Below are 27,532 nucleotides of genomic sequence, written 5' to 3'. Positions count from 1 at the left end.
ACTATATTGGCGTATTGTAAAGTATTTAATAAATCAAATTGCTTGTGCTTTTGACATGGGCTGTGTCCCAATTGTGTACTACACACTACTTCTAAAAGGTCTAAACTACATACTCATAATCTTAATAGTTCATGTTTAGTAGTTTAGTAAACCAAACATTAATGTTGCCTGAAATGTTTTCGCCATGCATTGCTGCAAGTTCTTTAGCTGCTGTTGCCACTACACTTGCATTGTTATCCCCCATTTTTCGAATAGTTATTTCAGACATGAGTAGCGTCCCCTTTCTGTCCCACACTGCACTGTGAGATAATCGATCCATTGTAACCTATCATAGGTAATTATGGGTAATTAATTATACTCAGCTTTAACACTTATCAATAGGCGCTGAGTGGTCCAGTGGTCTGAAGCGCTGCCACTGAGATTGTGAGACGGTTTCTTCAAATCTGGGTCATGCAGCTTGCCACCGGCTACCGGAGCTCTGAGAGAGCAAAATTGGACTTGCTCTCTCTGGGTGGGTAGATGGCGCTCTTTCCCCTCATCACTCCAAAGGGTGATGTCGATCAGCACAAGGCGTCTGTGAGCTGATGTATCGGAACCGAGTCACTGCACTTTCCTCCGAGTGTGCTGTGATGCTACTCGGCAGTTCAAAAAGAGGCGGAGTCTGACTTCATATGTATCAGAGGTGGCGTGTGCTTGCCTTCAACCCTCTTTGTGTTGTGGCATTACCAGTGATGGGGAATATACAGCTGAGTACCAGCTGTATTTCCTCAAAAACTATGAGTTAGTATTACTGTAGTACGCAATTGGAACACACCCATACAGTTAATCCATGTTTACAGTAAAAAAACAGGAAAAGACCTTTTATTCTGAAAAATAACAATTTATAAAATAAACCGTAGTCACACACACACACACATAAACACACACACACACACACACAATAGACTGTATATTGCTGTCTTGCCTTTCTGAATCAGCTGTCCAGTACTGCTGTGCCTCGGTAAAAGACCTCTCAGAAGCATCTGCTTTCTTTCCTGGTAGCGGCTTTTCATGCATTAAAATGGGATTTGTTAGACTGTGGATCTACTGGGGGCTTTGTGGGTTTTCATATTGTTACCAAACGCTTTGTAACACCTGCACACATGGCAGTGTTTCTGATGGAGAGGCCTCAGGTAATGTGTTAAGATGCTACTGCTAACCATAGGATGTGTGGTGCATTTGGAACTGCTGGTTGTTGGTAGAGGAATTTATAAGCTTGTATTTATCTGATTTTGTTTAATTACTGATTTTGTCTTTTATGTACTAAAATGAGTGCGTTGACAATGCAAAATAAAAAATCTTTGTAATATATCCTGTAGTTCAATGCTATAAATATATGATTAATAAATTATGAGAGGCACAACGGTATCATTGTTTTTTTTGTTTTTTTTTATAAATAAAAATTAGCCGTGCACTGCTTAAGTTGCAGAAAAAATACATTGCATCCCACATTGTTTGTTTTTTTCCTACCAGCTCCTAAATTTACACACATGGTAGGTGATCTGTCTTGACTTGTGCCAATTCAGTATTTAGCGCACTTTGCACAAGGGGAGGCTGTATGAGTAATGCGGAAGAAGCCTTTTCTGAGCACACGCCACAAACAGAGTCGCTTGAGATATGCTAAAGCTAAAGCACATTTAAACAAGTCAACTTCATTTTGGAATAAGGTTCTGTGGACTGATGAAACTAAAATTGAGTTATTTAGAGGGCGGTTATTTATGCATGGTGGAAAAAGAACACAGCATAGGTGGTGGTTCATCACGCTGTGGGGCTGTGTGATTAGTGCAGGTACTGGGAATCTTGTTAAAGTTGAGGGTCGCATGGATTCCAGTCAATATCAGCAGATTCTTGGGAACAATGTTCAAGAATCAGTTAGAAAGTTGAAGTTTAAGCGCTGGGGCTGGATACTTCAACAAGACAACGACCCAAAACACTAACCACTGTTCTAAATCTACTAAAGCATCCATGCAGAGGAACAAGTACAACATTCTGGAATGATCATCTCAGATCATCTCAGTCCTCAGACCTGAATATTATAAAAAATCTGTGGTGTGATTTAAAGATGTTAAGGCTGTTCATGATCAGAAACCATCAAACCTGACTGAACTGAAGATGTTTTGTAAAGAAGAATTATCCAAAATACCTTCAACCAGAAGCCAGACTCTCATTGGAAGCTATAGGAAGCATTTAAAGACTGTTCGGGCTATCATAAAACTCTGTCCCAACCAAAGTATTGATGTTTTTTTTTTTGGAACTGTTAAAATTTCAGCCGTCAGGAATAAAATAAAGCAAAAAATCTCCTTTAAATTCTTTCTTGTACAACTCACTTTCTCCCTGTGTGAAATTTGACAGTATGAGAATACCACAGCATGCTCAAACCTGTTCCCTAAATCAGGACATTCACATACATACATACATACACACACACACACACATATACACACACTCACACTGTGACTGCAGATCTGAAACTCGGTGAACTCGGTGTGGCACACAGGGATCGAGCACTTTTAATAAAGGTAAGTTGTATGAAATGCTGCATTTGATTAAAATAGTTCATTTCAGCCTTTAGCAGACTGTTTTTTTAGTGTTTAGCTTTTTAGAATAGAGTTTACAGTGGTTGACTAAACTGCAATGTTAATCCATAATAACAATAATTATGTCGCATTATACCACAGTTTTGTTATACCAGGCACATTATACCACAATACACTCTTATTCTTGAAAAAAAAAAATGCAGAAAAAGGTTTCAATTATCAGGATTAGTCACAAAATGTTTTATTTTTGTTGTATTTTACTCTTATATTCAATCTTTTATTTAGATTTTATTTAGATTTATTTATGCATTACTAAAATGCTTTAAATTCTTGAGAAGAAGAAAAAATGAGATTAATCAGAGAATATTGTGGTAATTGTTGTATAATTGATTTTATGTTTTATGAGGCATTGTAAAAAAATTGCTTTTGAGGAAGTGTAAAGAGTATGATCAAGCTATTTGCCTGTTTTTTTTCTGATATTATTAAATATGTAATATACTTCATTCCTAATGTTTTATCTGTTTAACTGGTTGTCAATAATTTATGGGTAAATAAGTTTCTCTTTTTGTCTCTTTGTTAAATATAATCCAGTAAAATGGTTCTTGCTAAGCTCTGGACACTTCAGCAGCACTTTGAGGGTTTACCCAAGGAGAGTAACTTTGAGCTAAAACAAGAGGAGCTTCCAGATCCCAAGGATGGAGGTTTGTAGTTTCATATCAATTAATTACACATGTTTTAAGGTTTCAAGGTTCAAATGAACAGAGAAACTGGTAGTTGGAATGTACAATGAAATTCTTACCCTGCACTTTCCACCAGACTACAAGTACTAACAATTATGGTAAGATATAAGTACTAAGTAAGATGCAAAACAAGGATCAAAATACATACAGCTCTGAAAGAAATTGCAAACCTCTGGAATATGAATGATGACAAGCCATCAAACCAAGCTGAACTGCTTGAATTTTTGCACCAGGAGAGGCATAAAGGTATCCAAAAGCAGTGTGTAAGACTGGTGGAGGAGAACATGCCAAGATGCATGAAAACTGTGATTAAAAACCAGGGTTATTGCACCAACTATAGATTTCTGAACTCTTAAAACTTCATGAATATGAACTTGTTTTCTTTGCACCATTCGAGGTCTGAAAGCTCTGCATCTTTAAATAAATGCTCCAAATGACAATATTTTTTGAATTTGGGAGAAATGTTGTCTGTAGTTCATAGAATAAAATAACAAGGTTTATTTTACTCAAACATATACCTATAAATATCAAAATCAGAGAAACTGATTCAGAAACTGAAGTGGTCTCTTAATTTTTTCCAGAGCTGTATATATACAAACAAATATGTATATGTTTATGTTTTTCTCATTTTAGAAGTACTGCTGGAAGCAGTTTTCCTCAGTGTGGATCCGTACATGAGGTCAGTGCAGCACATTGTGTATATATTATATTTTAATTTGTAATATTTTATGTGTATAAGCATTCATTTAAGAATTTATTCTTTTAATAGAATCTGTACAGAGTACTGTTATAGTTTCACTGGAAACAAAGTATTTATTTACTTACAGGCCTTACAGTCGAATGCACTTAAAGGAAGGAGACACAATGATGGGAGCTCAGGTATCCAGGTAGGGTTTGTGCTGCAGTGTGTAACACACACACACACACACACACACACACATACATCCATTGTCCTTCATTTGTAAGTTTATTTAGACCTCTACTGAAAATATCAGCCAATAAGGTTTCCTGCTAATGTGCTTCCAGAAGAAATCAAGTGTCCTGTGTCATCTGCAGTGATTAGCCTAGTATATTAAATATTGTATATATTGCACATACTGTTGCTTATTCAACATATTTGCAAAACACCAACTTTACAGGAGAAAGAAAAGTCCTTATTGACTTTCAATGGAAGTTAATGTAATGGGATTTTATTAAAGGCAATTTGCAGTACTAATGAATCTAAAAAAAAAGAATATCATTGAAAAGTTACTTTATTTCAGTAATTCAGTTAATCATTTGAAACTCATATTATATAGATGTATTAAACACAGAGTGATCTAATTTAAAGCGTTTATTTCTTTTATTGTTGATGATTACGGCTTACAGCCAATGAAAACCCAAAAATGAGTATCTCAAAAAATGAAAATATTATATATAGCCAATTGGAACTTTCTGGAGTGTGGACAGTGTGCCAAGTCCTGCTGGAAAAGGAAATCTGTATCTTCATAAAAGTTGTCAGTAGCAGAGGTTCAGCATGAAGTGCTGTAAGATTTTGTGGGAAAACAAAACTGCACTGACTTTAGACTTGATAATAAAACACAGTGGATCAACACCAGCAGATGACATGTCTCTCCAAACCATCACTGATTGTGGAAACTTCTCACTAGACCTCAAGCAGTTTGGACTGTGTGTCTCTCCACTCTTCCTCCAGACTCTGATCCCTTGATTTACAAATGAAATGTAAAATTTACTGATGATCAGTGATGGTTTGGAGAGACATGACATCTGCTGGTGTTGGTCCACTGTGTCTCAAGTCCACATCTATATAATAGTATTTATATTCGTCCTTATTAAAAACTAAATTGTTGCCAGAACTGTTGAAAACTAAAGATGCAGAATGGTGGGACTAAACCAAATGCAAATCCAGGTTCAGTCTACAACGTTAACCAGACTTTCTTATGTGGAAGCTAACCCTTTAGGACATATTTTCTTCTTATTACTGATTAATGGAAACTACTAGCATATCTAAAAAATAACATTAATAATAATAATATTAATAAAAGCTCTAATTTACTGACAATAAAAAAAAGTTTTTTTTTTTACACAATAATCATCACTATAGCCTCAGTGTGTGTAGCATTAATCTCTTTCCCATAGCACACTATAATGTAGTACCAGCACACGACCACAGGATGGCCTTCATGTTGCACAGAATACAGTGGAAAACTACACATGTCCCATATGTACAATGATTATGCAGTATTTACATCCACATTTCTGTGGACACTACTTCTAGCCCTGTATTATACTGTATGAATAAAATTGACTCCTTATTTTCAAAGGAAAAATGTGCATATCAGGAAAGAACCTAATACTATAAGACTAACAAAGAAATTTTCAGGGTGGTCCAGAGCAGAAATCCAAGTTATCTGGAGGGCAGTCATGTGATTGTACACTGTGGCTGGAGGACACACTTCCTTTCTGATGGTTCTGACCTCACGCCCATACCGTCTAACTGGCCAGAGGAACTTCCACTGTCTCTGGCTCTTGGGGCCATTGGCATGACAGGGTATGTCCACGATGATCATTAATCATATACTATAGGCCAAAATCATTCAAATATCTGTTCTAATCAATTCAGCAACAGTCATACAGCTTAATCTCCATAGAAAAGCATCAGAAATAGAATGGGATGCTGCCATATAAGAACATCTGTAGGTTTTAATACCAAGGATATATATATATATATGTTGGATTGGCGATATACAAGCTGATAACCAGACAGGCCAAGAAAGATTCGCAATTTAGTGCAGGAATTTTTGAAAATGTCTTGCAGATCACGCAGCTTGATTTAGAAAATATGCTTGACACGGCTCAAAACACACACAAGGAATGTACTAAGTCTCTTAATTAATCATGGGTGTGTTTTAGGCATGACGTGAAATAAACCAATCAGTGTGCCAGTCATCATTGGCTTTAAGAGGCAGGTGAGCTCTGACTTTAGCACATTGGGATATTAACAGTGTGGCACTTTTGTGCGTCTCAGCAGAGGATACTGACCTACGTGTTCATGCTGTGAAGGTACGCCAAAAGGGAACAGCAATGGTATTTTATTCTTATTTTATATAATGTTGAGCTAGTATTCTTGTTTGCATGGTGCAGCATGCCTGTGTGTGTTTAACAAGCAGGGGTGTACGCATTGAGGGCATGCAGTGCGCATGGCACTCCTGCACGGCTAAGATATGTTGACTGTTGCCATGGTTTTAACCAGTCAGTGTCGCACCTGTATTTCCCGCCACCAGAATAAAAGCATGCCAGAAATTTACCTGAACACATCTCACTTCCAGACCACCACACCCATCAGTGTAGATAAATTCCTAAACTCCAATGGACGACATTACAGAACTCTTACTAAATTCATTTGTGTGAATGTGTGTTATAACTTAAAACTATAATGATGTTAATGAAGGCTTCTGTGTGCAGACTGGCAGCTCTGTATGGTCTGGAGGAGATCTGTGAGATAAAGGCTGAGGAGACACTGCTGGTGAACGCTGCAGCTGGAGCTGTGGGAACTATGGTTGGCCAGATTGCTAAGATCAAGGTTCGGTTTCCCAGCAAGCTCCAGAAAAGAGCTTATCTTTATTTCTTCTTCATGCTCAAAAGCAGTTTTATTATGGCTGAAACCTGAAGAACCTTTTTATAGTTTGCATTTATTCATACATCTCCATTACACACATGGGCTGTGTCCCAGTTGAGTTCTACTCATTAATACTATAAGGTACAGTATATATTATATGCTAATCCTAATGAACACACTGAGAATGAGCTGTTATAATGAAATGAAACGTTATATTTGTGAATGTTATGATGTAATGATGATAAGCGCTGAGTGGTCATGCGGTCTAAAGCGCTGCCAATATGATCGGTAGATTGCTTGTTCGAATCCTGGTCATGCAGCTTGCTATCAGTTGCCAGAGCCCTGAGAGAGCACAATCGGCCTTGCTCCCTCTCTGGGTGGGTAGATGGCGCTCTTTCCCCTCATCACTCCTAAGGTGATGTCAATCAGCAAGCACAAGGGGCCTTTTAGCAATTTGTGTTATTTTTAACACTAGTTTGTTTTGAACTAAATTTTTCTAAAATTGTCAACACTGCACATGTAACATTATCTTCCCTTTTTTTTATTATTTATCTACAACATTTTTTTTTTTTTTAGATGTAAGTAGCTTTTTCCATTCTCCCTTCTATTGCATTGCACTTAAGCATAACAGTGTAATAGTGTACATGATAACCACATTTAAATAATTGCCAGTTGTAAATATGCTTCATGGTTATCCAATTATGCTGAGCTTTGACGCTTATGTTTATTACTTACTGCCAGAGGTGGAAAAAGTACTGAAAATTTGTAATTAAGTAAAAGTACCTTTACTTTGCTAAAATTCTACTCAAGTAAAAGTAAAATTAACCATCTAAAAATCTACTCAAGTAAAAGTAAAAAAGTACTTAATTTAAAATGTACTTTGAGTAAAAGTTACATAGTTACTTTTAATTATTTGATGTAATAAATGTAATTAATTAAATTTAATTAAATAATTATTAAATTAAACAATTTGGACCAGGCTACACAGCTGATTCACACAGCGTCTCTCCCGCTAACCGTAATAAACACTGCTGGGAGTTCAGCTGCACTGCCATGGAGAACAAAACTAAAAAAAAAATTATTTCAGACGATTTGTTTTTTTTCCCCAGCAATAAATTTTTTACTCAGTAATGGGGAATTTTCCAATGTAGCGAAGTAAATTACTTGTGTCAAAATGTAAAGTAAAATTACCTGTTTTAAACTACTTTAAAAATGACAAATTACTCATAAAATCTAGTCAATTACAGTAATGTGAGTAAATGTAATTAGTTACTTTCCACCTCTGATTACTGCATATTTAAAAACACACATTGTTCTTTATTAATCTAAAAGTGTTTTTTTTTTTCCACTCAAGTTTATAATGTACCTCTCTCCTGCTGCTACAGGGCTGCAGAGCGGTGGGCTGTGCAGGAAGTGATGATAAAGTCTCGTACCTCAAAGAACTGGGCTTCGACCAGGCCTTCAACTACAAGACTATCAGTTCACTGGAGGACGCTCTGAGGGAGGCAGCGCCGCAAGGATATGACTGCTACTTTGACAATGTGAGAGGAAGCTCAGAGGGTGCCCAGTTACCATGTAACACTAAACCACCAATGTTGAAGAGAGGCTTTATTTTGGTTATGTGCTGTACAGTGCATAAGGCAGCCATAAAATGCTTTTAAAGCTTTTTATGGGAGCAGAAAGTGGTTAAAAACTGTAAAAACTCTATATAACAGTAGAATTCAAATTTCTTTTTTGGTTTACATATGTAATATGAAGAAATCAGTATAAATACAAAATACATAAGAAATATCTATAACACAGGTTTAATAAATGACAGATTAGATAAAGTAGAGTTTGGATGGAAACTGGAAGTACTGTAAATACCAGGCCTTCTCAGGGAAAGCTTTTGGATCTTTATGCTAATACACATCAAAGTACAGCATGCTGTTTTGTTATATTATTATAACAAGTGACAATATTGATAACAATTGAACTTGGACAGACAAAAGTGGACAAAAGTATTGGGACACCAATCGATTGGTGCCAATCGGTTCTTGTTTAACTGCTCCAGAGTGTCCTATTCTATTGGCAATATTTCTCTAAAGAGACAAGACAAGACTAGACAAGCTGTAAGTGTGCATTTATACATTGGTGTCAGCAATGGGTGCAACTTGTTGTTGTAAATAGTTTAATGCATTCACTAGCAGGAGTGTCCAGACACATTTGGACAGACAGCTTAGAGGAAATGCCTAATTTGCAGTTGTATCATCATTATGAGGGACTTCCTGTGAGAGCATTATGTAAGAAGTTGAAGTGTCAGAGTCAGTGTGACTGAAACTGCGTTGTTTGCAGGTTGGGGGAGACTTCACCAGCACAGCTCTGGCTCAGATGAAGCCTTTCGGCAGGATAGCTCTCAGTGGAAGCATCTCCACGTACAACAACACAGCTCCACACAGAGGTACACACAACAGCCTAGCACATAGCTTCTATATAGACAACATGAAAGAACAATGACCTTGTTAAACTTCTAGTGTGGCTAATGTGCTTGATACATTTTTGAGAGAACCCCCTCTTTTTAATCCTGAAATTTTCATTGAATCCTTCAAAGTGCTCATAAGTAATCTCCGATGATAGTAGATTTGGTCTTTTTGCTCATGCCAATCAATCAGATTACCGGTACAAGTTTTATTATCAAGTCCAAAGTCAGTGCAGTTTTGTTTTCCCGGAAATCTATCAGCACTTCATGCTTCCCTCTGCTACTGACAACTTTTATTTAGAAGAGGATTTCATTTTCCAACAGAACTTGGCACACTGCCCACACTGCTAAAAGTACCAATTGCTCTTATATAATATTCTGATTCTATTTTAATTCATTGGATTTCATTTTTTCAGCAGGAATTGGCACACTACCCACACTGCCAAAAGGACCAATTGGTCTTATATAATATTTTAATTATTTTTAACAATATTTGAATATTAATAGCCAAACTTGGAAGAGTTGCAGCCAGTATATGTGTATCACGTACAAACCAAGCTATGCCCTTTTTTAATGTTGCTTCTTATTTGATGTCAAATTCTTAAATCTATTATTCCTGGTATTTTCTTATTTAGGAGTATTTTATCCTCTTCAGTAACACAGGTGTCATAAAAAATTGTCTTGTGTTATATCGATTATCACAGCATCATTATATAAATTATAATTATCATGATTTATTAAGTATCGTGATTAATACCATATCGTGAGATGCCCCGTCATGCAAAAAAATTAATATCTCTAAAACAGAAACTTACAGGAGAAGTAAAAAAAACCTTCTTAGCTTTCAATAAAAGTCAGTGAATGCAGATTCAATTTCAGGTCATTTTGGAGCATTTCTATTGGCCAATTCATTATGAGATTTTCACAGAGTATGAAGAACAACTGCCAGATTTACATTATGTCAAAAACTGGACAAAAAACAGATGAATTAGGGTTGAACCAGACAGAAAGAGGCTGTAGCACAAAGGACCAGAGGTACATTTTAAGTTTGGCAGGGCCAGCCCACCCTGTGCCTTGTCTCTTAACCCTTGTGGGTCTGTGGGACCCGTTTTCATTTTACATCAAATTATACTAACACAAATATTATTTCTAACTCAAACTCATTGGCATTGGCTCATTTTTAGTGAAAAACATATATCAAAACACATTTTCGATAAACACACACTGTACACCCCCACCACCTAACCATTTATATTACATACAGTATGTTTGGCCAAGGGCTAATAAACTTTGCTTCATTTGTAAATTTGAAACTAAACAAATTTTCTACTCATATCTTGAGTTAAATTCATTTTCTTTTACATTTTATTAAAAAACGAATAAAAAAGAAAAAAAAAGAGTAGCACTTTTTGAAAGAAATGTAACATAAGAAAGGTAAAGGGCAAATATTAACCATGTAAGCTGTTTATATTGCTTGCAATTTAGGTGAAGCAAGCATGTGTAAAGCATTTTAATGTAAAATTGCTTAATTTTGCTTAATTAAATAACGTAATAAAAGTAACAAAGTAATAAAGTAACAAAGTAAACGAGTAACAAAAATATGAACACCACACAAGGGTTAAGCCAGGCCTTTTGGTTTTCCATATAAATGTATACAGTGATGAGTAAAGCTTTTCCCAATACCCTTTTGGAGGTACAAGGGGGATCATTGAAAAGGAAGAATGAAAATTAACCAAAGGGAGTATGTCTATCTTAGTTATCCATATTCGAGAATGTAATGAGTTTAGAACTCATATTTTTTTATTTACATCAATACTTTAACACCCAATCGTACACCTGAATTCAGTTTCTCCATTTTTTTTTTACTGCTGTTTTGTTTCAGGTCCATCTATCCACTCTCATATGATCCTTAAGCAGCTCCGCATGGAGGGCTTTCTGGTCGAACGCTGGAAACACAAGCATCACGACAGCCTTCAGAGACTACTGGCCTGGGTGAAGGAGGTGAGAGAGAGAGCGAGAGAGAGAGAGAGAGAGAGAGAGAGAAAGAGAGAGAGAGAGAGCATCTGGGTATGGCACAATACAGAGAGACTTCAAAGAGCTCTGCCTAATTATAGTTATAGATCCCATTATAACCCATCTCATCACCATTCTCATGAATTTTGCATCACTGTTCAAAGAAAGTGATTAACATGTTATTGAATAGGGCCTAATGAAACGCCGCTGAACAGGATAAATGTAACAGGGAATCAAAGGGAAGAGTATACAGCTTTAAATATGGAAATTATTCAGGCATATGTGTGTACCCTTTCTTATTATAAAGACAGTCCAGTTCATTTCTGTTGTATGTCGCATGCAGTATATAAATGTCAGATATTGTTGTTAGTGTACTGCATCTAAACTCCCCTCTGTCTCACTTTACTGTGCTGTAATCATGGGTTAGTGCACTTTAGCAGTGCTGAGAAATTACTACAGAAATTGGAATTTTTATTTTAATATTATTAATTATATTCATTATTTATAAAATAGTAAAATTGTCCAAAGTCTTAGGGCTACCTAGGGCATAGGACTGCCCTTAAGCAAACACACTGGATTTGTCACTGAATATTAAAAACAATAATTACTATAATTATTTTATTATCAGCTGTTCAGTTGCACAATATGTTTCACATGCACTTTTGCACATTTACACATTTCTTTTTTTTATAATCACAGGTGCTCATTTCTACATTGCATAGACTACTATATTCTTTTTATATTGTTTGTACGTATATATTCGTATCTTATTATGATGCATAATGTTATTGGGCATCCCTGCTTTAGCTTTATCATTTTTATATTCTATATTTCATTCATTTCACTAACCCATGATTGTTCATTTCTAGATAGATAGATAGATAGATAGATAGATAGATAGATAGATAGATAGATAGATAGATAGATAGATAGATAGATAGATAGATAGATAGATAGATAGATAGATAGATAGATAGACTACTATATTCTTTTCATATTGTTTGTTTATATTCATATCTTATTTATATGTTGACACTCTTTCTTTAGCTTTATCATGTTTATTTTCTATATTTAATTCATTTGTATTTTATTTTAAATTTATTTTTGGTATATTTTAGATTTCTCACTTCTTCCACAGATATTCCAGAGCTGATCTGAAGCACAACACTGCCCAAAATAGATTAACTGCATTTATCTTTTCTAACTTCCTTGTGTTTGATCTCCTGTGCTTTCTCTGTATTTTTATAGGGAAGGATAAAATGCAGAGAGCACATCACTGAAGGCTTTGAGAACATGCCTGCTTCCTTCATATCTATGCTGAGTGGAGAAAACGTCGGCAAAGCTGTTGTGAAGATCTGACCAATAGTTTCTCCCATTTCAGATTCTCACATAGTTGCAGTCTTTATATTGTATCTGAACATTTTAGTCAATTTTAATATTCAGTTTTCCTAAGCATGCTTTAACTCTCTGAATCCACTGTTCTGAGACTGTTTTAGAATGGACAATAGCCATATGACATCACAATGATGCAACATCACAATGGGATGCCAACACAGTGGTCATGATGACATCCCAATGACCATTATGACATCCCAAAATGGGGTACCGTCAAAACAGCCATTATGACATCACAATGACCATTATGATATCACAAAGGTGAACCATCAGAATGGCCATTGTGAGATCATAGTGGAGTGCTATAACAATGGGCATTATGACATTACAATAGGGTGCCATCACAATGGCTAATATGACATCAAAAAAGTCATTATGACATCACAATAGGGTGCCATCACAATGGCTAATATGACATTAAAAAGCCAATATGACATCATAATGGGTTGCCATCACAATGGACATTTTGACATTGCAATGTAGTATTGTCACAATAGCCATTATGACATCACAGTGGGTTACCATTACAATGATCATCATGACATCCCAATGGCCATTATGACATCCCAAAATGGGGTACCATCATAACAGCCATTATGGCATCACAAAGGCCATTATGTCATCACAATGTCCATCATGATATCACAAAGGTGTACCATGACAATGACTATTGTAATATCATTGTGGAGTGATAATGCAATTGTCATTATGACATCACAATGGGGTGCCATCACAATGGCTGATATGACATCAAAAAAAGTCATTGTGACATCACAATGGGGTGCCAACTAAATGGCTGTTATGATATCAAAAAAGTCATTATGACATCCCAATAGAGTGCCATCACAATGGCTAGTTTGACATAAAATTCACTATGACAGCACAATGTAGTACTGTCATAATGGTTATCATTACAATGATCCTCATGACATCACTGTGACTAATATGACTTTGGAAGAGTTTTGATTTGTGGGATTTTTATAACTGTCTGAAAATGTTATAACGGTAAATAAATGTATTTAGGTATTTTTATACAGTTTAATAATAACTGTAACCACTCTGCCAGGTCTTTTGCTCCAGGCCTTATAATGTGTGGTTTGGTATCCCATTCTCCCTAATTACCATAAGTTTAAGTATTCTGTTCTGGTTTATCTTTTTTTTATTTTTATGCATTTGAAATGAATCCTCTGTGATTTAGAACAAAATAATTAAGACCCTACCTGTGTGTGTGTGTGTGTGTGTGTGTGTGTGTATTGTAAGTGTACGCGTGGGCAGTTGTGCACTACAGCCTCTTGCACACACAAAACATTAATGGGATCTCAGTGAGCGTAAGTGTACTTTATCATCTACTTTTGATCGTTCTGCGTGGATTCTGCTTCACACCTTGTGCTAGAATCTCATTTAGGCGTGGTGTCCTTGGCAACCCGGCTCATTGGATGTGAGCCGGTGGAGGTTCAAATGAGAGATGAAAAGCGGGAACTGGACCTCTCAACACACCACCACCTGTTTTATCATCCCTGATTCATTTAGTAACAGTCTTTAGACCACTGGATCTCAGACTGGTGTGATGGGAGGTTTGGAACCAGTCCAGAACCGCAGTAAAATGTGTATAAATAAACTTATAAAAAATATATTTAACTAATGATTCATTTATTTTTGTTCTTGTTCACAATTTTCTTTAAAGAATTATAAAAACATACAGTGTAATATCATTCTTAAAGAGGTCAAAAGAAGAAAGAATTGCTTTTGTGAATATGAAATGAATATGATCTTTGCCTATAATGATAATTAGATTTATCATCACCATCAAAATCCAGTGGAAATTGTTTGCATTCAGTGTTCGATCCATATTATAATTTGTTCAGACATCACTATGTAACTAATTAATGGTATTATAATAAAAGACTGGTGAACCAAGAGTGACCCTATTTTTTTTTTTACCATCATAAAAATAATAATAGGATATTAAGGACATGATAAACCATGGTAACCTTTATTATAGGTATATTTACTCAAGTAACAAAAAAATCAGCTTTACATAGAGTAATATTTTATCTTGGATATCACTACTTCAATTCAAGTACATGCTTTGTATATCTTATCCAACACTGCCCTTTTTAAAAGTTTTATGAGTTTATAGCAGCACAGCTTATAAACTGCAGACACCCAGAATAGACGCCCAGATAGCAAAAGGACAGTGAGTACAACATTCATTTATCCATACCTATTGCATTGAAACAAAGTTGATCTTTGATGGCAGATTGATTTTTTTAAATTTGTGCACATTGATTTTATGTTGATTCAACATTGATTCAGCATTATATATGTATTTTTGTATTAAACTGTCCTTATATTAAATATGTATATATTATTAGCATTTCATTCTTTTAGCCTGTACTGTGGTGTTTGCAGTGTAGAAAGGAACATTTAAATAATTATAATAATTATAGTTCTTATAATTATTTTAGGGAAACGCCTTTTGCTTAAAAGCATTGGGCCTCATTTATCCAGCATTTCAGAGTAAAAGTATTGATCTAAGATCACTTCTCTTGAACTGTCTAATAGAATTCAGTAAACATTAACTGATCCTGAATCAGCATTTTTACTTCAAGACCTTTGATAAGTATGGGCCATTGTGAGTGTAGATTCAGAGCCTCAACCATTCATAACCTTTATAAAAACATTGATTCAATGTCAGAATTTCTACACTATAGCCATTGTATGTTAGGCAATGTTAAATAAATGTTATTTAAAAGTTGTTTTTTAATGGAAGCCCACTATAGAAACATAAAATAAAATAAAACAAAATCCAGCATATTTTTCCCATTTTTCTCATTATAACATAAATTAATAAGTCAATATTTTAAGATATTATTATTTTAAGATACCAACTCATCATTTTGGGATACTAAGTCATTATTTTGAAATATTTAGTCATTATTTTGAGATATTAAGTAATTATTATGAGATACTAAGTCACTATTTTGAGATTTTATCTCATTATTTTGAAATACTACTTTGTTATTTTGAGATATTAAGTTTTTTTTGAGCTACCAAGTCATCATTTTGGGATACTAAGTTGTTATTTTGGGATATTAATTGGTTATTTTAAAAATACCAAGTCATTATTATATAACACATCTTTAAATAACAACTTAGTATCATAAAATAACTACGTAGTATCTCAAATATAATGAGTCTCTCAAAACAGTGAAACAGTATCTCAAAATAATGATTTAGTATCGCAAAATAATAAGATAATATTTCAAAACAATGACATAGTATCTCAAGATAATGACTTATTGTATCAAAATAATGACTTAAAAAATAAAATAGTATCTTAAAATAAGGTCTTAGTGTCCCAATATACAGCTTTGGAAAAAAAATAAGAGACCACTTAAAAATGATGTGTTTCTTTGATTTTACCAATTTGAAAACCTGAACTGCTTGAATTTTTGCACCAGGAGTGGCATAAAGTTATCAATAGGCAGTGTGTAAAACTGGTGGAGGAGAACATGCCAAGATGCATAAAAACTGTGATTAAAAAGCAGAGTTATTCCACCAAATATTGATTTGTGAACTCTAAAAAATGTATGAATATGAACTTGTTTTCTTCGCATTATTTGAGGTCTGACCGCTCTGCATCTTTTTGGGTTTTTTTTTTAGCCATTTCTCATTTCCAGCAAATAAATGCTCTAAATGATAATATTTGTATTTGGAATTTGTGAGAAATGTTGTTCGTAGTTTATAGAATAAAACATTAATGGTCATTTCACTTAAACATGAACCTATAAATAGCAAAAGCATAGAAACTGATTCAGAAACTGAAGTGATCTATTTTTCCAGAGCTGTAGCAGGGTGGAGATCTTTACCTCCTCTGGCTCCTCCCCCTTTAGGCATTCAGAGTAAAGTTTAAGCATTAAGTCTGTTTAAAGCTGTGTATTACTGTGGATAGATGTTCTACAGCTGAAAATAGAATCATTAATAAATGAAAACCAGGCTTTAAACTTATATAAATCATGAGTCTGGGACACAGAGACCTGCAGAGGAGACATGGTTCAGTGGGCTGCTCTGTTGCTCTATTGCTGTGTTGCTCTCAGGGGCAGGGCTTTGGACTCTGCGTGATGTGAAAGTGTTGCAGGGTGGAGTGGGACCACACCAGAGGAGACCACGGCGAGCAGACAGCCACGGCAGGAGGAAGCCTTCTTTAGCCCTTTTAAAGTCTATAACAAATCTCCATCATGATCATTGTGATTGAGGATCAGGTAAGAGACTTTAACTAGGTTTAGCTTGTTCGCAGGGAGTTTTAACTCGTTAAACTGTGTGGTAATGTGGACTTTAAACCAGGCGTCAGGCTCTTTTTCTGTAGCTAACACGTCTTTGAGGGGATTTTTTGCGTTAATGTTTAATAAAACTGTTAAAGTGTGGATAAAGTGCTTAATCTGCGAGTTTTGAGTCTTAATTTGTCTTTAAGACTCGAGTGGAAATAAGTTTGAGAAATGTGGGTTGTTTAGCTGTAACGTTAAGTTAGCTACGTTAGATGTTGAGGTTAGCTAATAGTTCACTTAATGCTAATGCTAACAAATTATACCGCTATTTGTGTTTTTAATGGCTCAAAAACACCACCACATACTAATACAGATAGATAATGTATCTAGCTAACAGGCTTAACGCTTTTAAAACATTTTAAATCTCGTTGTTTGTGTATTTGGTGTGTTTTAGCTAGCCACGCTAGCCAGTTATGCGGTTGCCCCAAATTAAAAGCTAACGCTGGCTAACCTCTGTTAAGTAACCAATGCGGGGTGAGTGTGTTGTGTTGTGGTTGGTAGACCTTTATTAAAACCACAGTTCTGGATCTCAGGAGCCACAATAACTACGTTTTTCCTGCTGTTTTTTCTCTGAAGTACAGTTTTTTATATTAGCTCCCCGCCGTATAAAACCCCAGCTATTTAGCTTAGCTATAGCTAGTTTACAGTGCCCGCTATAGCCAGTGAGTACTGTTAGCTCCCCAGCTAAAGCTAACACACAGGCACAGCAGCAGCGCGCCATTCACTCTTTAACACACTATCCCACACACACGTGGTGTGTGCTATTGAGTTTAATCGGTTTTATAGATATATTTAACTCCTAAACGGTTAATTTAGCCTGTTAGTAAAAGGACGAAATGAGCCTCTCACTCAAAACAGTCCATATTTTCTGTTAAACTAGCTAGTTAAGCTAAGTAGTTTTGTTAAAGAGCCTTTAAAACTAAACTAACAAAACCCACTTGCAGCTTCAGCATTTCTGTGAGTTTTCTGACTGATATTACAAGTTATTGCTAAATCTTGAGGATTCCTATTTAAGTAGGGCAGGATTAGTCCTGTTATGATAATCACATTATCAACTTATTATACAATAAATTGAAGTGACCGCAATAATTTTTGATAATTATGATGTCATTTGTCTTTTTTGCCAAGTCATGCAGTGACTAATGCTTTTCAGTTATTGTGATTCCATGCACTCAATGCCTGCTGCACTAAGTAAAGACATACTATACTATGTATATCTCATTTATAAAACTTAAGCACCACAATTTTAGCAGCATTATTGCCTGAATAGTAGGGTTGGGCAATATTATATCGTATACAATATATCGTGACACAGAAATATCATGATATTAAAAATCCATATCGTGGTAATAGAGATGTTCTGTCTTAAAAGTAATCTATAATTTACTGTGAAGCTTTAATTGTATTTATTGTGTAATTGTTTTAGTTTGCAGTTTATATGCATGCACTAAATATTCTGCAATATTATTTGCTGCATTATATTATTTTATGCTATATTATTTATTTTGCCACATTATGATTATTCTGTTATACTATTCTACTATATTCCTGAAATGAATGAATTATTTTAGTTTTCCTTTATCGGCAAGTATATCGTTATCGCAAAAATACCCTGAAATATCGGGATATTATTTTAGAGGCATATCGCCCACCCCTACTGAATAGAACAAAAGTGGTGTAGCTGCATGGAAAACAAAACAGTTGTTTTTAGTAAAAAACAAAACAATTAAGAGAAAACAACCCCAAGACATTTATTAAAAAGTCAACATACATAAATGCATATTTCCAGATGGACCCTATGTTCAGTAGCCAAAGAAAATTGTTTAAAAAAACTTTGGTTGGTATGTCTGGTATAGAATGTTAATGTTTAGTGTTGAATAAGTATTTTGAACTGTAGTTTCATAATAGCTTTTTTTTTTTTAAAGCAAGACAATAATACATTTAGATTTAATGTATGCAGTGTTTTAAAAAAGTGGCAAAATGAATAAAAACTGCACAGTTTTGCATATACAAACATATTTCTTTTTATTTAAGTTAAAAAAAAACAATTCTCAATCTCCTGTAGCTACATAAAATGTCAAATCTACTTTTAAAATATTTAAAGGGACAGTGTGATACAGGGACAGTGCCCTCCCGTTGAGATCTCCACTTAAGTACAAATGTATTTGCCTTTAAAATCTACTTCTCTATCTAAATATCAAAAGTACTGTGATCTATAGAAAACCTAGACCAACAGACTGTCATTAATTAGTCAGACACTGATGACAGTTTCCATTATGTAGTGAATATTTGGAAATAGTTTCTCGTTTAAGGTTTATTTGCAACATAATTACAGGTTTAAGTTTACAAAATTTCCAAAAACAAACTTGCTTTAAACACAGGTTTAAATTCACTAATGTGTTTTTTGTTACAATACTGCATTATCTATATTGATTATGTTCAATTTATGCAGATATAGGCACTTTCAAAATGTTATGTTGTTGCCCAGGTGTCTATCTGTGGGCTTAAACTGTGTAGCTGCTGTACGTCCAACTGATCAAAACAAGTTCTAAACAAAGTAAAGTATGCTGTACTGTGGCTGATGTGCTTGCTTTGCTTTTCTTTTGTTGAATGTACAAGTGGTGAAGCTGTGAACTCATCCCCAATATCTTTGTCTCTTAGTCGCTTCATAGTTTTATTACTGTACTTTTTGTTTCTGTAACACTACAGTTCTGTTTATTTTATATATTTTTTATATATCTGATCATAGATCACAATATTTTGTAGATTGTGAAATGGTCCATACACGGGGCTGTGTTTCTTTTTCTGTCTAATTAGTTTATAGTGCTATCTTGCTGTAGAGTAATTACCTGAGCCTCATCATACGCCTTTTAATCCAATAAAAAACTATAAAGATTTGACTTGAAGTGCCTCTTCATCATGTTTCTGCAGGAAGGCTTTGACAAGGCTCTGGCTGAAGCAGGAGACAAGCTGGTTGTGGTTGATTTCACAGCCACGTGGTGTGGGCCCTGTCAGAGCATCGCTCCCTTCTACAAAGTAAGTAAATTCTGCTAAATATAACTGTAAAAGATTTGAGTGTTGCATTATGATTGTATTTATCAGCCTTGGTCCTAGACTAAGTCCTGTTTTGCACAGTCCAGGTTTCCCCTGCTCTCTGTTGGAAGTGTCTAATATGGCCATAAAAAAAAAAATCAAGACAGTTTTATACATTTAGTAGAAAAAATTCTCTAATCAAGAATATTGCAATTATCATGATTTTTGGATTAATATTCCACGATTTTACACACGCACATGCTCAAGTTGTGCAGTTTTCTTAAGCATTCTCCTGCATGCTTCATCATGGACCCACCCAAGAAAGCAGCTCAGATGTCTTTTTATATTGATTCACTGTCCATATTAAATAACAATTTCCCGTCACAAATGGTGCTATTTTTGGTCTAAGTTCTTGTTGCATTAAATGTCTCATCCAGATGCATTAAGTGTGACATCAGCTCCCTCTGCTGTACAAGCCTCAGACTGCCAATATAATTAAAAGCCCTTATGTGTTTCCAGTATTTACAGCAAATAAGATCTGGAAATAACTTTTAACCACCAATTATCAATACAGATTTAATCATGTTCTAGTTATTTCCAGGTGTGTAGAACCTTTCCAAAGTGTAAAGAACCTTAATTTAGAACGGGAGTAGGTGAATTATTTCAGCAACAGTTATGTGTAGTACTCTTTACATCACAATAACAATAAATTAATTGTTCTGACTAAAAAATCTATATATTTTTTTTAGTGTACAGCCTACTTGCCTGTCTACCTGCCTGTCTAACTGACCTAGGTTAACAAGAATGACTGAGAAATACACATTGTACAAAGATTGGATAAGAAAAAAGAAACAGTCACTGGTTTCTACAAAATCATCTACTCCAGCTTTCATAAAGGTTCCAGCTTCTATGGTATCATTTAAAGAGCCTTTGGAAACACTATATATTGATTATTTACTCTTGTTATTTGGAATTATGTAATGTAATTATGAATGTAATGAATAAAACAAATAAAATAGCCATTTATATGTAACATTTGCAGACATATTTTGAGCAGTACTTGCCGTCTTTGACCTTTTCTCCTGGTCACTCTTGGCAAGAAACCTTTGCCTGCTCTATTTTACTTTGTGTTTTCTTTTTTGCATCACTTTTGCATTAGACTCTAGTTTGCATCACTCGTCCCCTTTATACACACAGCTTACAAAACAGTGATGTTTTGGATTCTTTTCTTTTCAGCATGTTTGAGCCGAGAGGATCTCTGCTTTTCAAAAAACAAAATGTGCCATTTATTTATTAAGAGCATTTTAACTGATACTTCTGTCTATTTTAGGGTCTGTCTGAAAAACCAGACAACGGCAACGTGGTCTTCCTCAAGGTAGATGTGGACGATGCACAGGTCAGTAATCTGTTTTGACTTGCCTTTGCTGTGCAGTACTGCATGTTTCAGCATCTGATGGAGTGCTGGCCAAGTATTTGTTAACCCACAAAGAATTTACTTCCAGTCTTCGGTATCTCTTATGTCAATATGCAATATGCATAAAAATACAATATATCTAGCAAGATTTAGAGTATGCAAGGGCAATATGGGCAAAAGATTTGGAATATCCTGGTCATTTATTGCTTCTTCCAGAAGTATCAAAAAGTCAAGGGTATTTAAAAAATAGTTTATTCTGCTGTTATGCTGTACTGTCCAGGGAAAGCTTTTTAATAGATTTTGGAGCATTGCTGTAAGGATTTAATTGCATTCAGCAACTAAAACATTTATGAAGCCAGAATCTATGATGATCACCACCTCACCCTCAACTCATCCCAAACATACTGGATAGAGAACAGTCATTCCAGAACAGTTTCAGTATCGGAATTGAGAATGTCTAGGCAAATGTCAAATTTAAAATTATTACTTTTAATAACACTAGAAAGTTACACCATATGCAGAATTGTGTGAAGTAGCATTCGTATATTCAGTTTTTTTGCAAAAGCTACACAGAAAACTGTTTTTGGAACATTTGACTCAATCCAAAGGGGGGTAATTATTGACTACCTTTTATGTACATTTAAATTTCTTTTTTATTATATTTTTCCATCTGAGCTTCATTTTCATAATTTAGCCAATTCTAGTTCCATTAGCTGTTATGCTATTTTCTATTATTGATTTCCTGGACAGGAACTAGGCCTGGACAGGAACTAGGCCTGGACCGGGACTAGGCCTGGACAGGGAATTCATCCTTTCTTTCAGTTTAGAATCTCCATTCAGAATGCTGTTTAGTCCAGTATTGTCTGGAAAAAACTTTCCTTTAAGGTTGGCCAGGCAAAGCAAAAGCACATGATTTTAAAACATGTCTCAGTCATTGCATTCAGGAACGTTGTGTTGTGTTTATTTATTAAAACTTTATATATATATATATATATATATATATATATATATATATATATATATATATATATATATATATATATATATATATATATATATATATATATATACAGTTGTGGTCAAAAGTTTACATACACTTGTAAAAAAACATAATGTTATGGCTGTCTTGAGTTTTCAATAAGTTCTACAACTCTTATTTTTCTGTGATAGAGTGATCGGAACACATACATGTTTGTCACAAAAACAGTCATAAAATTTGGTTCTTTCATAAATTTATTATGGGTCTGCTGAAAATGTCACCAAATCTGCTGGGTCAAAAATATACATACAGCAACAAAATTTGTCAATTTTGGTGATGTAGCGAGTTGTGTCAGTCAAATTAGCTTCATGTCATGGCCTCTTCACTTCTTGTAAGTGATTCTGATTGACTACAGCTGTTGACTTCTCATGAGCCCATTTAAATAGGGCTCATTTGACCCAGTGATTAGACTCAGCTACAAAAGCTACAATGGGAAAGTCAAAGGAACTCAGTGTGGATCTGAAAAAGCGAATTATTGACTTGAACAAGTCAGGGAAGTCACTTGGAGCCATTTCAAAGCAGCTACAGGTCCCAAGAGCAACTGTGCAGACAATTATACGCAAGTATAAAGTGCATGGAACAGTTGTGTCACTGCCACGATCAGGAAGAAAACGCAAGCTATCACATGCTGCCGAGAGGAGATTGGTCAGGATGGTCAAGAGTCAACCAAGAATCACCAAGAAGCAGGTCTGCAAGGATTTGGAAGCTGATGGAACACAGGTGTCAGTCTCCACAGTCAAGCGTGTTTTACATCGCCATGGACTGAGAGGCTGCCGTGCAAGAAAGAAGCCCTTGCTCCAGAAAAGGCACCTTAAGACTCGGCTGAAGTTTGCTGCTGATCACATGGACAAAGATAAAACCTTCTGGAGGAAAGTTCTCTGGTCAGACGAAACAAAAATTGAGCTGTTTGGCCACAACACCCAGCAATATGTTTGGAGGAGAAAAGGTGAGGCCTTTAATCCCAGGAACACCATGCCTACTGTCAAGCATGGTGGTGGTAGTATTATGCTCTGGGGATGTTTTGCTGCCAGTGGAACTGGTTCTTTGCAGAAAGTAAATGGGATAATGAAGAAGGAGGATTACCTCCAAATTCTGCAGGAAAACTTAAAACCATCAGCCCGAAGGTTGGGTCTTGGGCGCAGTTGGGTGTTCCAACAAGACAATGACCCAAAACACACATCAAAAGTGGTAAAGGAATGGCTAAACCAGGCTAGAATTAAGGTTTTAGAATGGCCTTCCCAAAGTCCTGACTTAAACCCCATTGAGAACATGTGGACAGTGCTAAAGAAACGGGTTCATGCAAGAAAACCATCACATTTAGCTGAACTGCACCAATTCTGTCAAGAAGAGTGGTCAAACATTCGACCTGAAGCTTGCCAGGAGCTTGTGGATGGCTACCAAAAGCGCCTAGTTGCCGTGAAAATGGCCAAGGGACATGTAACCAAATACTAATGTTGCTGTATGTATATTTTTGACCCAGCAGATTTGGTGACATTTTCAGCAGACCCATAATAAATTTATGAAAGAACCAAATTTTATGACTGTTTTTTGTGACAAACATGTATGTGTTCCGATCACTCTATCACAGAAAAATAAGAGTTGTAGAACTTATTGAAAACTCAAGACAGCCATAACATTATGTTTTTTTACAAGTGTATGTAAACTTTTGACCACAACTGTATATGTATATATATATATATATATATATATATATATATATATATATATATATATATATATATATATATATAGTCTTTACATAACACTATGTCCAGCTATTCAGGCTCAAACATTTTAACTATGCAGCTGGTCAGTGTTCTATCTAACTATGCAATGACTCTTGATCAGAAGAATACAATGATCACTAAACCCCAACCACATCATGACTCAACAGGTTTTTCCTACTGTGTTGTTTAAACCACTAGAGGGCAGTAAAATCCTCTGAAGTTGATAATTTGAAGGCCTTACTTCTCACTCACACATAGAAGTGTGTATATATAATATAAATGAATGTTCTTTATTTTTTTCCTTTTGTAGGATGTGGCCCAGTCGTGTGAGATCAAATGTATGCCAACATTCCACTTCTACAAGAATGGAAAAAAGGTATACCGACCTGATCAAACTAGAAACTTTGTTTTTTAGTATTAGTGTATTAGTTGTCAGTTTGTTGATTTACTTGCTTCATCTTCCATACTGCTTTTATATATACATATTATTTTCAAGCTTTACATAAAGCACAGTTTAGTTTCTTGGACTTATTTCTTTGTCCTTTAAGACATTTTAAATAACAAAAGTTATTCTAAGAAGATAGAAATTTGTTTATTTTCTTTATATTTGATATATGTAGTTATTCATTGACCAGGCTCAGGTGCAGGTGTAGCAAATCATGATGGCACCACTTGTTGTGCACTACTACTAGTTTTGGAACAGCAGAAATATGATTGATTAAATGGCCTAAAATGTTATTTTTTTGGACAGACTGCTTGGTTTAATCAAATACCTAAAGCAGTATGTATTTCTAAATATTTGTAATAGGGGTGTGCCATATTGTGTTGTATGTAATATCGCCAACATTTTTGAATATCGAAAACGATATTAAAGCCTAAAATATTGTGCCATATTTAGCCAATAAAAAATTAAACAGTTCTCATTTCCCATTATATATCTACTAGAGACAGATTATATTTGTCCTGTATCATTTATTTTACTTTAATCCTGGATATATGGAGTGCATTATTAGTCTCATAATATTCTGTATCATTGACTTCTGTTAGAAATCTGATATTTCTAGTATTAATATCTCAGTTAAGGTTGTGCCATATTATATTGTATGCAATAATAAAATATTTTTTTATTTTTGTTGCAGTAGTGTATTCTAGTGTATTGCCACATCGGCAAGAGTATCGTTATTACAAAAAAAAACATGAAATATTGTGATATAATTTTAGGGTGATATCACCCACCCCTAGTTTGTAATCACAAATTATTTGTAGCTTAGCTGCACTTTAACTATAAAATTGCTTTTAAATTACTATTCAATCATATTCATCAATATAGTCTTCTATTGTCTATACTATTCATCAAATCTGTCTTCTTAAAAACGAGTGAGTTGTAATGTGAAATATTTTTCTGTTTCTGGTTGCTTCAGGTTGATGAGTTCTCTGGGTCCAACCAGGCAAAGCTGGAGGAATTGGTGAACACCAACAAATGAAGAAACAACGATGCACTAAGCATGAATATTATACAATAACATGGTCCAAATATTACAACGTACAACATCTCTCAAATTTACTAACAGTTGCAGGTTTTGTTACTCTATGAACTCTAATACACTTGACAGAAATACGTCATGTAGAAATGGTCTGTCAAGACATGCTTGCCTTCCCCAAGACTGAATTGCCATATTTTTTTCTTTATCTTCATAAAAACCACGTAGCTTCAGTTTTTATTCCCAGTAGACTAACCTGTGTCATCATCTCAGGTTTAATAAACAGACCGTTCTGTAGAGTACAAACCTCTCCTTGTCATTCTGTGTTTTTATCTGTTCATTCTTTCATTATTGTTGCTGGTTGTGTTTCATAGAAAGGCTAAAAGAAGGGAAATAATGCAGGTGTGGCGTTGTAACACATTTATTTTCAAAATGAAAAACAAATGTCCCTACATATGTTATATTGATGCTGAGAATATGAAAGAACATCTCTATAATGATGGGAAAAAAATACCCACAAAACTTCTGATCTCTGTGATCTATGAGTGTTCACACCCACATTGTTTGGTCCAAACTTGTAGACTAACCAAAATAGCAGGTGTGGAAGATGCTGCAAACCACAGACCTGATCAAAAGACAAACCTGTGGAAGCTGTTGTTCCTGATCAGCTGAACCATGGTTTGGTTTGTCTGCAGTGTAAAAAAAAAAAAAACATTTTTAGATAATTTAGACTTTTGGACTAAATTACAAGAAGATGAGTTAGGCTATTGTTATTTGTTGTACAATAGTAGAAGGAAAGGAAAGGCTATCATGGGGTAAAGTTTATTATAACTGCAAAGGAAGCTTAAATTTTTAATCTGAATCTGCTGTCATTGTTAGCATGTTCCCAGGGTAGCATTGCAAGCAATTTCAATTGATAGGAATGCATTATGCAGTATTTTGTGAATCCAAACATAATGAAAAGTATAATTGTTTAGAAAATACTTTTAAATACACACTTGAATATTTTGCTTTTTTGTTTATCAGATAAAACGGGAACAAAGCTCAATGAACCAAGTTAGGTTATGTGTATATACACCTTAATATTATCACTTTAAACCCTTCCTGTCCCCCTCCCCCTAATGATTACTTCTAATGAATAACAAACTGCATTTAATAATCAGATGCTCTGATTTGCTTTTAGAGTTATATGTAGCTAACAGCAGCTGTAATGAAAAAGCAGCAAATCAACTATTGCCAATAAAAACAAAACTGTAAAGTTTATTGCTTTGTATATGGATACAAAAATCTGTTAAGAAAAAGAGAGATTGACAGAAAAAAAACATGACAATTGCATATGTAACAGATGCCGAAAAACTAAACATTTGTTGTACAACTAGCAGTAAAACAATGCCAGTCAAAAGTTTGTAAGCACTTTCTCAAAACTAGAATATAAAACACTAAAGCACGCCATTTTGAATGATATCAAACAAACAGAAATAATCAAACCATAGTATAGGTTTTATACTTAAGATCCTTCAAAGCTATATCAGATATGAGATTTTTTTTCTAAAGATTTTTTCAAAGATGACTCAGTTTTTTATGTGGTGACCGTGCAGCAGACCTCAAGTTCTCTACCAAGAACACAGGATGTCAGAGTTTCATGATGATTAGATATTTTATAATAATATGAATCTGGTCAACTACTATGTTTTTTTAAACCTGTTTTA

The 27,532-nt window shown here is 34.8% G+C and overlaps 2 protein-coding genes across 3 annotated transcripts; both read left to right on the top strand.

Annotated features, from left to right (window-relative positions):
* The first annotated feature begins 2,465 nt into the window (after positions 1-2,465).
* On the top strand, positions 2,466-14,718 carry LOC103046693 (prostaglandin reductase 1). Of its 2 annotated transcripts, XM_022684879.2 has the most exons (10): positions 2,466-2,558; positions 3,168-3,277; positions 3,950-3,995; positions 4,144-4,203; positions 5,700-5,867; positions 6,782-6,899; positions 8,321-8,476; positions 9,270-9,375; positions 11,276-11,394; positions 12,655-14,718. In XM_022684879.2, the coding sequence occupies exons 2-10, from the start codon at positions 3,172-3,174 to the stop codon at positions 12,763-12,765; spliced, it is 990 nt and encodes a 329-aa protein (XP_022540600.2). In that variant the 5' UTR covers positions 2,466-2,558; positions 3,168-3,171; the 3' UTR covers positions 12,766-14,718. The 2 variants fall into 2 exon arrangements, with proteins under 2 accessions (XP_022540600.2, XP_022540601.2); XM_022684880.2 differs by lacking the exon at positions 5,700-5,867.
* Positions 14,719-16,887: 2,169 nt separating this feature from the next.
* zgc:56493 (thioredoxin family protein) lies at positions 16,888-26,129 on the top strand. The gene is made up of 5 exons (XM_007253714.4): positions 16,888-17,066; positions 20,061-20,165; positions 21,493-21,558; positions 24,653-24,718; positions 25,764-26,129. The coding sequence occupies exons 1-5, from the start codon at positions 17,043-17,045 to the stop codon at positions 25,824-25,826; spliced, it is 324 nt and encodes a 107-aa protein (XP_007253776.1). The 5' UTR covers positions 16,888-17,042; the 3' UTR covers positions 25,827-26,129.
* The last annotated feature ends 1,403 nt before the right edge of the window (positions 26,130-27,532 follow it).

This window comes from Astyanax mexicanus, chromosome 7 (assembly GCF_023375975.1).
Source record: "Astyanax mexicanus isolate ESR-SI-001 chromosome 7, AstMex3_surface, whole genome shotgun sequence".
Taxonomy (NCBI): domain Eukaryota; kingdom Metazoa; phylum Chordata; class Actinopteri; order Characiformes; family Acestrorhamphidae; genus Astyanax; species Astyanax mexicanus.
The sequence above is the reverse complement of the archived record's forward strand: the minus strand, read 5'-3'. Positions and strand labels throughout refer to the sequence as shown.